The sequence below is a fragment of the Lissotriton vulgaris genome, unplaced genomic scaffold (assembly GCF_964263255.1).
Source record: "Lissotriton vulgaris unplaced genomic scaffold, aLisVul1.2 SCAFFOLD_618, whole genome shotgun sequence".
Classification (NCBI taxonomy): Eukaryota; Metazoa; Chordata; class Amphibia; order Caudata; family Salamandridae; genus Lissotriton; species Lissotriton vulgaris.
In genome coordinates, this window is record NW_028240653.1 from 452,494 (window position 1) to 465,254 (window position 12,761).

Sequence of the window (12,761 nt, forward strand, 5' to 3'; positions counted from 1 at the left end):
CTGGTGAACCTAGAAGCCTGATATAGCCCCACAACCATAAGGTTCAAACTGATGTAATGGTATATTGCTTTCAAAAATTTGCCATATTTAGGTTAAGTTACAGGAGAAAATGTAGGTACTTGTGACTCAATTTCAATATTTTTTCATTTTAGCTGTTACTTTCTATAGGAAAACCTTGAAGGATCTACACAAATGACCCAGTGTTGAATCCCACTTTCCAGAAATGTATAGCTTTCCAGGAGCCATTATTGGTTTAACACCCATTTCTACCACTAACTGGATGGAGGCTAAAGCACATATATAGGAAAAATGGGCAAAGTCCCCGTAAAATGCCAAAAATGTGACAAACGTCTATCCCTAATAGCCAAAAAAGGGTGTGGCACGGGGGGAGGGGCTGGCAGCCAAAGGGTTACTCTCTAAGTAGGCGAACTAGTGCTACAGTAGAACTATTCCTCATAGTCTTAAATGACTTTTTGAATTAGGTCCCTAGTTTTTAATAAAATAACTTGATGATAATTACCATTTTACTTGCTACATAATTTAGCTACTCTTGCTTCACAGTTTACACCTGGATTGTGCTAATCCTATGGTTTTTCTATTGGTTCATTTTCTTTCTTGTCACTTCATGTACTCGTTTGTCTGGTATTCTTGTTTTCCTTTTTTATGGACTTCCCACTCTGACTCCATCTTTATATTTGCTTAGCTTTAATTTCCCTGTCAGCTATATTTGTACCTGGTGCGCAGCAAACAGTTGTTACTCTTGGGACTGTTTGTTCACAGGAAGATTGTTTAGGTATTTAAGTCATCAATGCCTGATTGACAGGCCGAGACAAATATTGTATGTCAATGAGTCATGCTAAAAGAAGTTCCTCTAGTCAAATTATTTCCTAAGTAAGTACTATTTACAGATAACAGATGGTATATTGTCAATGCAAATATAGCATCGCTCTGTGTAAGACATCACAGACTATATAAATGAGTGTGCTTCATGTGTTGAGATCTAAGGCAGAACAGAAACCAAAGACATCTGCAGAAGATTTGTCGGTCCCATCAATACAGGTAAAGACTCAATCTGCTTATTCGTTTTTGGAGCTGAGGTAGCCATAAAAGCTAATCAACACTGACATAGTTGTATTAGATATCCTGTAACCATCAGTATATGTGTGGGGTTCTTAGAGCTGTATCAAGCAGAAATCTCTAGTATAAAAGCTAAATTGGTTTCACTTATGGAAAGAGGGTAACTTAGAATGAGAAATGACAATGTTTATTCAGAACAAGCCTAGTGCCCATGGATGGACCCAGTGAAATGATTTGGTTTGGGTATTAAATCTGCAGGCAGGGGCTACATTTACTTTTAGGGTGGTAAAATGTCAATAACTTCCGGGTTGCCTTATGGGAAATGTTACACTATTTATGTCTGGGACAGATGCACCCACAATTTTCTAGAGCCACCGCAGACAGCAGCAGTGTGCCAAATTAAATATAAATGTGCTGTCCCCACTGCAGGCGCAAACTTGCCTCTGTTTCGTCAAGCGCTGCAGTGAAAGAGGCTTGAGACTACCATTCTGTCTTTCAATGCAGAGGGACTGGGCGCACGTTGAGGATGAGGCAGGGACCCGCTACAAGTGAGTGCAGCGCGTCACTGGAGCCAACGCAAGGGTGACTGGGAAGATCCATGGGACCCCATGAGGTCCTACTAAGGGGCATCCTCAATGGGATGCATAGACTGGACACCACTTCATTTGTGGTATAAAGTAGTGAGACCCCAGATGGACTATTGCTCTTGTGCCTGCATCTGTAAGACCACTCAAGGGCAAAGGTGTTTCCACATTTTTATGGGGCCCATGCCTCCATGCCAATACGGAGACACCTGCTTGGGATGCAAAACACAGAAGGTGGTGTCGCAAGCCCTTCTGCGAAAACTAGCAGAATGCCAACTGTGCCTCAGGACATCTTCTGTAATATGACATCTGGATATTTCATTTTGCCACACAATTAACACCAGACTTTTGCTGGGAGCAATGGAAAATGTGTTCTTGCCTACTGTGCAATAGGACTCAAGCTACACCTCTCTGCTGGGATCTAAGTAGATTGAAACTGGTCTGGTATTGTTGATGTTGCCATCTGGAAGCAACCCGGTCTGTCTGGCCTGTTCCGAATGCAGCAGGATCAAGACTGATTTAAGCACACAAGGTCTCTATCTAGAATGGCACAGCGGGTGAAAAACAATGGTCTGGAATGTGGTTTTACTGGTCGTCAGTGACTGATATTAACCAAGCCTTCCTTCCATCGCCTGTTTCTTGATTTGCAAACAGGGTTGTATTTTGCACTCACGTCACAAAATCTATATTTACAGAACGTCACAAAAGCGCCTGCATTATTAATAATGATGAGATAGGATATAATATCGAATCCCTTGTGAATGACTGTGAGCGCGGGGATGGAGGTCTGCAAGGGACAATAGACCTCCTTCCTTGCCTGGAAACATTTTTTCAAGAAGCTGGGCCTTTAAAGGGATAGTTGCTGCATTAAAATAGAAATGGTCTAGGCACAGAAGAGATCAAGGAGAGCCTGGAATGGTCCACTGAACCACTATCTGCTCCCCTCAAAGTCAATCAACCTTTTCCCATGGAAATGGTTTGGCAGCCATCTTCGAATAGTTTTAAACCCATTCAAATATGGGTCATGGTTACAGCTCTTGCACGGTATGTGGCATACTGCAAGCACCAGCAAGGGCCTGGCAGCAGTGTTTGGGGAGGTGTCATGCCCTCACATAATTATTCAACAAAACACAATTAACAAATTACACATATAGGGCCTCCTTTAAGAAAAGTGACGCATTGCTGTGTAAGAACAGCGATGCGCCACTTTTCATTGCGCCCTCCTTGCGACTTGCTGGATGCGTCATATTTACAGTATGACGCATCATGTCGCAAGAAGTTACAGATATGTCCGTTTTTCTGACGAATCTGTAAGCGCAAAAATGACACATTGCTGGAGTGTGTCATGAAAGTGACGCAACTCCATCAATGGGTCATTTCATATGGGCAGGTCCCATTTCAAATGTGCCTGCGTCATATTGACACATTTGCGTCCAATGAAGCTTATTGCGTCAGAACACCCACTCCCCCCCTGCATACGTTATACCTGGCACAGGGCTATCATTTTAGTAAAATGAAAACGTCTTGGCTAACGCTATGCCTAAAAAGATGGCCATATCTCCTTTGTACTTGCGTCTCTATAATGGCATCCCTTAGGATCAGGCAGTATATATAACATGACATGTATCACTTAGAAGCTAATACTTCATATACTTAGACCAAAAATTAAGCATTGTGGCCATCCTGGAATTGTGAGAAGCCAGAACCCTGTCTGATGAAAAGCTCATGCATCACCAGGAGTTGACCCTACAACAGCGGCAACTGAACTCAAGGACTACTTGTTGACGATGCATTGATGGACCTGATTAACATGAAGCACCTTTCTTTCCAAACTCATGAGGAGACTCACACCCCTTCGCCAATGGAGATTTACAGGTGGAGTTCTAATTTAATCTGTTGTCATCAAATGTAAATAGTTTTTTGTTCTTATAGCTCTGTGTTGCTGATCCTCAAACTCTTCAAATAGTTCTGACTCCTGCAAAGACTAAAAATTGAAAACAAATCTGAGGCTGTCACCATGAATGATGGGCTTATCGAGTGGTTCTCTTATATTCCCATTCCGCCCTTCAATAGCCTCGCCCACGTCCAAGGTGGCTTCTGTTTGCTATCCAAATTTAATGAAATCGAAAATGTTAAACATTTATTTTTATTTTTGCAGAATGAAAGCTGTGCTTGCAACTGCGTTTGTCTGTACACTGCTGCTTTCTGTGGGCTCAGCATTCATAGGTAATGTTAACACCCATTATTAAAAGTTATTAGGTTTATTTGCAATGTACGAACCTGCAGTTTCATTTTTATCCTGCAATTTAACGTTCTCTGTTAGGGTGCCCATTGTCTAAGCCCTTGAGCACTGCCTGCCACCCCTGCATGGTGTACCCCTCCACAGTGCTCTCCTGAGAAGCAGATGGTCCCTGTCATAACCACTGAGGAGCATATTAGCAAGGAGCAGCGATATTTATCACTAAATGCTCTTAGCGCATTTTTTTTATCGCTGCCTATCGCCGGATATTATCGCAGAGATAGCATGCTACTAGCAACGTTTATCTCCAATGCGATAAAATATCTGACGATAGTGGCTCAATGCGAGAATATCTCTGGAAATCCCGCGATATTCTCGCATCAACGCCAATGGGGGCTAAATGTGATAATCCACCCCCCACTAACTATACAGGTAAGTCAACTTTTTAGCAGGCGTTAGATTCTAGCGATAATCGCGATTAGCGTGAGTTTTTTTTCTCGCTATGCCTGCCTTGCTAATAGGCGATAGCTGAGTTAGGGACTGTTTTCAGTTGCTAACAGTTTGGGTACACCCACTTTGCATGTCATTAGCGATAAATGTTGCTGACTTGCAAAGCGGGCCCCAAACCTGTAGATATCGCCTAAAAGCTGTGACTAACTGCTGTTAGCGACAGCTTGCTAATAGGGCAATAAAAATATTGCCGCTTTAGCTGGAAAAAGGATTCAGAAAAGTCCATCAGCACCCACCCCCTTTTCTGAATCGTTTTGTCCACCATAAGCGTGGAAGGGTATGCTCAGACATGAGTCCCTTGCTCACTGCACCATCAGGATTCAAGCAAGCCGGGCCGAAGACGGCTGTAATGCCAGAAACCGGTCCCCGTAAGCTTGTTTCCTTTCCAGTAAAAGAATTGGCTTGGTAGTTTGGTCTGCCCTGTTCCCATGATGCACTGGGCCAGGGACAGACTAATTTGCATGTAGCCAGGTTCTGAGCTGGGATGGTGCAGTGAGCTAAAAAACGGTGATGGATCAAGCCCTGATCTGTTGACTGGGTAGGAGTGTTCTGCTTAATTCAGATACTCTGTCCATCACCACCCCCTTTTCTGAATCGTTTTGTCCACCATAAGCGTGGAAGGGTATGCTCAGACATGAGTCCCTTGCTCACTGCACCATCAGGATTCAAGCAAGCCGGGCCGAAGACGGCTGCAATGCCGGAAACCGGTCCCCGGAAGCTTGTTTCCTTTCCAGGAAAAAGAATTGGCTTGGTAGTTTGGTCTGCCCTGTTCCCATGATGCACTGGGCCAGGGACAGACTAATTTGCATGCAGCCAGGTTCTGAGCTGGGATGGTGCAGTGAGCTAAAAAACAGTGATGGATCAAGCCCTGATCTGTTGACTGGGTAGGAGTGTTCTGCTTAATTCAGATACTCTGTCCATCACCACCCCCTTTTCTGAATTAGCTGGAAAAAGTCCTGCTAAAGCAGCGATATCGCCCTTGCTAATATACCCCTGAAAGACCGAATGTATGTTACCTTTCTAAACATAAGATTATTTTTAGGGGTGGGCGTAACTTGCATTCAGAGTAGCATAATCAGTCAGAATTAATTTAGAATTCTGCAAGATAAACTAAATAACTTGGGAAGTGACATTCTGTGCTTAGTGCTATTTTTTAGCACACAAATGCCTTCTCACGCCAAAAATAGAAGTGCGAATACATATTGTGCATACAAATATTGCTAAATGCAACAGAACACAAATAGCACATGTGAGCAGTTGCTCAAGCTCATGAAATGTGGCCTTGGGGTAGGATTTGTCCTCAATTTACTCCCAGCATTTATCACTCTTTGCTTAGCACAAAATACACCCTTGTATCGAAAATGGATGCGAGGATGCATTTTGTATTAAGCAGTAGTAAACGAATGCCCTCACAGTAGGGTTCAAACCCCACCCCCCAAATTACTCATAATTACGCTAGCAGGAGTAATTGCAAAGAGTAACGTGGAATTATCAAAATTACTTCCATTACTCCGGTGTAATTACATTTATGTCTTGGCTTAATTATTCTGCAGTTGGTTCTGAAGGGTTTTGTGAAGACATGAGCTCCCCATGTTTAAATATACAATGTGGCCTAGATATGCGCTGCTATAGTAGCTGGATCCAGGCAATACCCTGACTATATTAGCAATAGCTTAATCAATTCAGTATAAAAATGGTGTAAGACACAAAACATTGTTCATCAAAACAAAACTCAGAGCAGAGTTAGAAAACGAGTTGAAAGGCCCATCTTAACAGTCTCCAGGGAAGCACTCTCAATGTACTGTACTGCAACTGTTAAAAAAACTTTTTTAAAAACACAATACCTAGGGGGCGTGGCCAAGGTAGTCAACAACCGGGACGCAGCCTGAGAGAGCTCCGTCCCGCCGCTGCAGTGTCCAAGCATATATACTGCTTCTCCCATACCCAGAAGCATCCCGACGAGGTGTCCTGCAAGTTCCGTCGGTGGGCGCACCCTGAGAGCAGTTTGGGAGCGATCGAGGCACCAGTCATGGCGGAGTGGAGCCCGGGTCAGTGAGGCCTACCACGAGACAAGAAGCCGGGACCTTGGGTGCTGCGAACCCTAACGGAGGCGCGACGTGGCCGCATTGAAGCCGGGCGAAGCACGGGTGATCCTAGCCGCCGCCAGCAGGTGACAGACACTGGAGATTGCAGGCAGGCGGTGCAGGGGACAGTGAGGCGGTACGGCCTGGAGAGTGAGGCGCAGCCAGGGTCTCGATTTGGCGGCTGGGGCACCTTCCATACGGCGCGGTCTCGGCCGATCCATGAGGTGAGGTAGAGGGAGTCGAGAGACCCTGTGGGGTGGCGGCCTGTGCGGGGGGGCACCTCCTCTTCGGCGGTCACATCAGACCGCATTGGTGCTGTGGGGTGGACGAGTGTGACCATTCCCCCCCTCCACGCATGACCGGGTGCCCCGACTTAGCGGACCACCGCCGGGGCCCCCCCTTCTTGGACGCACATGTGACACAGCGGTTAGGGGGGACTCCGCGCTGGGACACCCTGCGTGCATGGCTTGCACGAGTTGGTGACGCCCTCCATTCGGCGGTCAGGTCCGGCTGCGGCGCGGGCCCAGGCGAACCTCTCTCTGACGAGCCACTATGCTTCTACCTGGGTCACGGGCAGCCGCAACACAGTCCGCCAGCCTTGACCGGAGGGTGCAGTGGGAGTGCTGTGGAGAGGCCGTACAAGCACCCCGTTCATGTTCCATGGAGGCTGAGCTCGCCTGGTGCTTGATCCCTGGAAGAGGCCTTTACTGAACGCTACGCCTGCTTATAACTGCCAGAGGGGAGCTGAAAGGCGCTGAAGGCATTGGCGGCTGAAAATGGCGGTGGCATAAAGGGGTAGCGAGGCACTGAATGCGATACAGACAGCGTGGCACATATTCCCCCGGAGCCTGAGAGAACAGAAATAGTCTTGGGACGTGGCTCCCCTCCAACGATACAGCAGGAGCCGGGTGATACGCCCAGTGAGATTGGGGAGGAGGTGTCCGGCCGAGACCAATCATGACCAGAGGCGGGAGTGGCGGAGGGGCTTCGAAACAGGGGCCCATGGATAAGTTTGCGGGCCCGAGTGGGGGAACGGGTGCCTCTGGGGGCCTCCAGACACCGGGGCCGGACAATGCGGCTCTCATGACAGCAATCACGCAATCTAGGGACATGCTGGAGGCGAAGATTGGGGGGGTGGGGGCTGATGTCACCCTCTTGCGCCAAGACCTGCGGAATGCCGTGACCCGCATTACCAAAGTCGAATCCAGACTCTCGGAGGTGGAAGACGGAGTGGTGACCCTAAAGAAAAAAGTGGCCAGTATGGAGGGGATTCAGAAGGGCCTTGTCCTCCGGGTCGAAGATGCAGAAGGGCGGGCTCGGCGCAACAACTTGCGATTTGTTGGCTTTTCGGAGGGCTGCGAGAAGGACAACATGGAGGCCTTCCTGAACCAGTGGCTGGAGGGGTGGATGCCGTCGGACTCCCTCTCGCGCTGCTTCGTAGTTGAGCGGGCGCATAGAGTGCTCATCAAGAAACCGCCAGTTGGTGCTCGCCCACGACCTGTGATAGCCGGCTGCTCAATTACCATGATCGGTACACTATCCTGCGCCAAGCAAGAGCAAAAGAACCCCTCCTGTACGACAACCAGAAGATCCTAATATTCCCGGACTATACTAAACTGGTGCAGCAGCAACGGCAATCTTTTACGGCGGCCAAGGCACGGCTGAGAGACCTGAAGATCCAATACGCCTTGCTCTACTCGGCCTGCTTGCGGGTTGTCTTTCGGTCCCGTACCCTTTTCTTTAACACACCGGAGAAGGTGTTCGCCTAGAACGACGAAACTGTCAGAGTTAGAGTGTACACTCCACCGGGTCAGGACTCTGATTCATCCTCGGCGACGGCGCCGCGGCAGACTCACCGGCGATCGTGGAGTACGAGCAACTGGAGGTCCCGGCCCAAAAAACGTTCTCCCTCTCAGGATATGATCGAAGAGGGGCCCGATACCCTGGACACTCGAAAGCCGGATCCTTGAGGGAATTGGCGGACATGAAGACAACTTGCAGGCTCAGACTTATGTGGGGGGCACGAGATGTTGAGTGGTTGCTACTGGGGACGGCTGAAGAACTTGAGATTTACTATAATTGATGTTGAACTGCTTATAGCTAGCTGATATGGGATGTGGGTGGGTGTGGGTGAGGGCAGCAGACTGTGGGCGGACACGTTCCCCGAGTTAAGGGAAGTTTATTACTTCCGGGGGGTAAGTTGGGGATTGGGTGAGTAGTTCATGGGGATCCATTGGGGTGGGTGGCCTCCGGCCTCCCGTTGGGGGTCGGCGCTCACCCACACTGCGACAGGTACTTCAATGTTGCTGAGGTATGGGGGGATGGGAGTTGAGGGGAATTTGGGAAGGGGGTTGATGGGAGGTGGGGAGGTGGGGGGGGCACGGGGTTGGGGGGGTAGTTCTCTGCAGCACGATGTCCCTTCAAGTTCCATTACAGACATGTATAAGTTTACAGTCCCTGACACCCAGGCAGTTGGTTTATCTACCCATAGATGGCAGTTGAATATCTAGGGCCAGCCCCCCCCAGGCGTTGTTGCGAATTGTGAGCTGGAATGTAAGGGGTATGCTTGATAAAATAAAGAGGGGCGCAGTTCTGCGGCAGGGGAAGAAAGAAAGGGCGGATATCCTGCTTTTGCAGGAGACGCATCTCCTGGTCACCAAAACCCTTAGCCTGCAGAGAAATGGATACCGATAGGCTTATCATGCCGGGTTTGTGAGGGGCTCCTGGGGGGTGGATGTTTTGATACACCGCAGGGTGTCCTACGTCCACACGACGCAATGGGCGGATGCACAGGGTCGGTATGTGTTTGTCAAAGGGATGATTAGAGATGAACCTATGGTCTTCTGTAGTGTCTATGCCCCGCCCCCATTGCAGTGGTCACTTGTGGAAAAACTGTTTACCATATGGGCTGAGATCCCAGACGTGATGACTGTGGTCGGGGGTGACTGGAATGATGTTATGGATAGCCGGATGTATCGCCATAGGCCTGGGGGTGAGCAGGCGGCAGACACTCCCACTAAACTGAATGATATGGTGAGGGGGATGGGCTGGATAGATACATGGCGTTACCAGCACACCCATAGCCGGGAATATACCTATGTCTCTGCAGTGCAAAAATATTTCCCCAGATTGGACTACCTATTTGTCCCCCACGCCCGGATAGGGAGGGTGGACTCAACATCTATATTGCCGTGAGGCCTCTCTGGTCATTCCCCGATTACTGTAGACCTTTTCCTAGATAGGAGGCGGCAGCCGTTTCGATGGCGCCTCTCCACATGGCATCTACAACAAGACAATTACCAGACCCACATGAGGGAGGCCATAGCCCATTATTGGGAGGACAATGATGGGTCGGGGACTGATGACATGACCATCTGGGAGGCTCTAAATCCCACACTCCGAGGAGTAGATATAGCCTGGTGCGCGGCGGCCCGTAGGACACACAGGGAGGGCCTGGAAGAGGCAGCAGGTTGGGTCCGTAACTTAGAGGAGCAATGCAATACGACGGGGGATGATAGAGACGTAGGACAACTACTACTAATGCAGTAGGCTTATGCGTCTTTAATCCTTGAGGAGTCACATCAGGTGTGGCTGGCTACACAGAGCAGAATGTACCAATGGGGCGATAAGTCCAGCACGATGCTATATAGGCTCTGCCAGGGTACTTTCCAGGCACAGGCCCTGCCGGGTCTTAGGGATGAGGCTGGAGATTCCTTGTCAGCCCCTGAGGAGCTAGCAGACCGTTTTGCGCGATACTATGCGGCCCAGTATGCCCCTCGGGAATCCCTCCCGGGGGAGGCCATTGACACATTTTTTGCAGACCTTCCGCCACGGGCAATCTGGGAGGAGGGACGGGATCGTCTCGAACTCCCTCTGTTGGCTGAGGAGCTGGGAACTGCCCTTGGTGAAATGAATGCTGGTAAGGCCCCCGGGCCCAATGGATTCCTGTGCGAATTCTTTTGGAAATATCATCTGCAGTTGGGGACGTACTATAAGAGGGCGTTGGAGGCAGCCAGAGATTGTGGCTGCCTGTCGGGTGACTGGCGACATGCCGAAATAGTAGTCTTCTGTAAGCCTGGGAGGCCCCCCCGAAAATCACGAATCTTATAGGCCCATATCGCTCCTGAATGTTGAGGCGAAGATACTGGCCAAAGCACTCGCCAATTGCCTCCTTCCTTATATCACTGACCTTGTCCACCCAGACCAGGCGGGATTCATGCCTCGTAGAGCGACGAGGCACAATATTAGGCATGCACAGGTGGCGGTGGAGGCGATGCGGGCCACGGGATCCCAGGCGGCGCTCCTGCTGGCCGACATAGATAGGACCTTTGACTCGTGTCTACCTTCATGTGCTCCTACCTCACCTGAATCTTGGGCCCCAATTTCTATCATATTTGAAGCTGCTGTAGACCGACCTAACGGCCTCGTGAGAGTGGCTGGGGCTGTATCTAACGCCTTCCCTATTGGATGGGGCACTCAGCAGGGGTGCCCCCTCTCGCCGTACCTATTTGCCCTTGCCATGGAGCCATTAGCGGCGTGGGTACGAATAGTCGCACAAATGCAAGGCTTTGAATGGGTGGCAGACCGTCAGACAGAATCGCGCTATATGCCGACGATGTTCACTTCTTCCTCATGGAACTAAATAGGTCTGGGCCGAGGGTTCTGGAAATAATGCGGGTATTCGGGGAGGTGTCGGGGCTCCACCTAAATTTGTGGAAAAAAACACGCTGTGGACACTAGGAAAACGCACGGAACTAGGGTCCTGGGCGTCTGCGTTGCAGGAAGCGGCGGGGGGCCTTAAGTATCTTGGAGTTTTCCTGACGGACTTACCTGGAGTTTCTTGGGAGCGTAATGTCGTTCCTGTCTGTGACCGGGTCCGGTCGGAGACGAAAACATGGTCCTGTATGCCCCTGAATATTTATGGCCGCTCGGCCATCTTCAAGATGGTGGCCCTCCCGCGTCTCTTATACCAACTGCAGAACCACCCCTACCCTATCTCGCCACAATGGTTTAGACAGGTCAACTCATTGTTAGGCCAATTCCTTTGAGCCGGGGGTGCGGTGAGAGTGGCGCTCCGTACCTGTTTCCTCTCCACTTACTGCAGTGGATTGGCGACATCAGATGTATTGTCCTATTATCAGGCGTCTCACCTATTGATATTGAACAAATGGTGGTATGGCGACCGGGGAGACCCAGCGTACGCCCTCAAGAGGTATCTGATGGAACCGGACACCCTACACACTATGTTATATTCGGCTGGGAAGAGGAAGAGGCTCCCAGTCGTTACTTAGGTGGTCTTCCGGATTTGGCGTCAGGCGCTGCGCATCATGGGATGGTGGAACAGACTGACGGAGGAAACCCCATTGTGGCAGAATGGTCGGTTGCCGGCTCTGGCATCCCTACAGGGATTCCGCGGCTGGGACACAATAGGAATATTGGTGTTGGGCCATGTAATGAAGGGCACGACCATCAAATCGTTCCAAGAGCTGAGGGAAGAATATGACATGCCCCGAACCCAGTTCTTCAAATATTTACAGTTCCGCCATGCCATCTCGCCCGCCTTGGAAGGCCTGGACTCCTTCCCCGAATTCAGCCCCCTGAAGGCCAAGGTATTCATGGGAGAATAAAAAGATATCCCACATCTACCAGACGTTAGTTACGCATTGCTCCCCTTCACTGGATAAGCTGCGGGCCACATGGGAGGGGGACGTGGGTGAGCTGGAAGAGGAGGATTGAAGAGAAGCCCTTGAAGCCCCTGGAGGAGTGGCAATTGCTGTACGCCTATGGTTTATCCAATTCAAATATTTACATAGAGCTTACTATACTAGGGAGAGGCTATGGCAAGCTGGCTTGATTGCGTCCCCTGAATGCTTGAGGTGTGGTCGGGAGGTGGGCACCTTTATACACAAGGTATGGTCATGTGGTGCGCTGGAGAGGTTCTGGACAAGTGTGTGGGACTGTTTGTCTGAAGTGTTGGGTTGGGAGCTTCCCCGTATGCTGCAGTTGGGCCTTCTCCATGTTATGGAACAAGTGGGTGGTAACATCTATAAATGGCATTTACTGCTTCTTGGCCTTACAGTAGCCAAAAGGGATGTGGCTGGAGCCTGGAGTGTTCCATGATCCTGGTTCTTGCATTTCCGCTCAAGGCTCCTTTGCGATCCCTGGTGACTTGTAAATATGCTTTTTAGCCCACCACCAAACACCTACGGTTCCATTTAGAATCCTCACCCATTTCATGCAACTGGCATGAAATCACCATAAGCCCAT

At 49.6% G+C, this 12,761-nt stretch overlaps 1 protein-coding gene across 1 annotated transcript in view; it reads left to right on the top strand.

Moving 5' to 3' along the window:
* The first annotated feature begins 1,002 nt into the window (after nt 1–1,002).
* LOC147672916 (fucolectin-like) overlaps nt 1,003–12,761 on the top strand; it is a 65,292-nt gene continuing 53,533 nt past the window's right edge. Inside the window, exons 1-2 of the mRNA XM_086947922.1 lie at nt 1,003–1,059; nt 3,820–3,887. Of these exons, the coding sequence (XP_086804048.1) occupies nt 3,821–3,887 (67 nt within the window). The 5' untranslated portion in view covers nt 1,003–1,059; nt 3,820. The remainder of the gene's footprint in view (nt 1,060–3,819; nt 3,888–12,761) is intronic.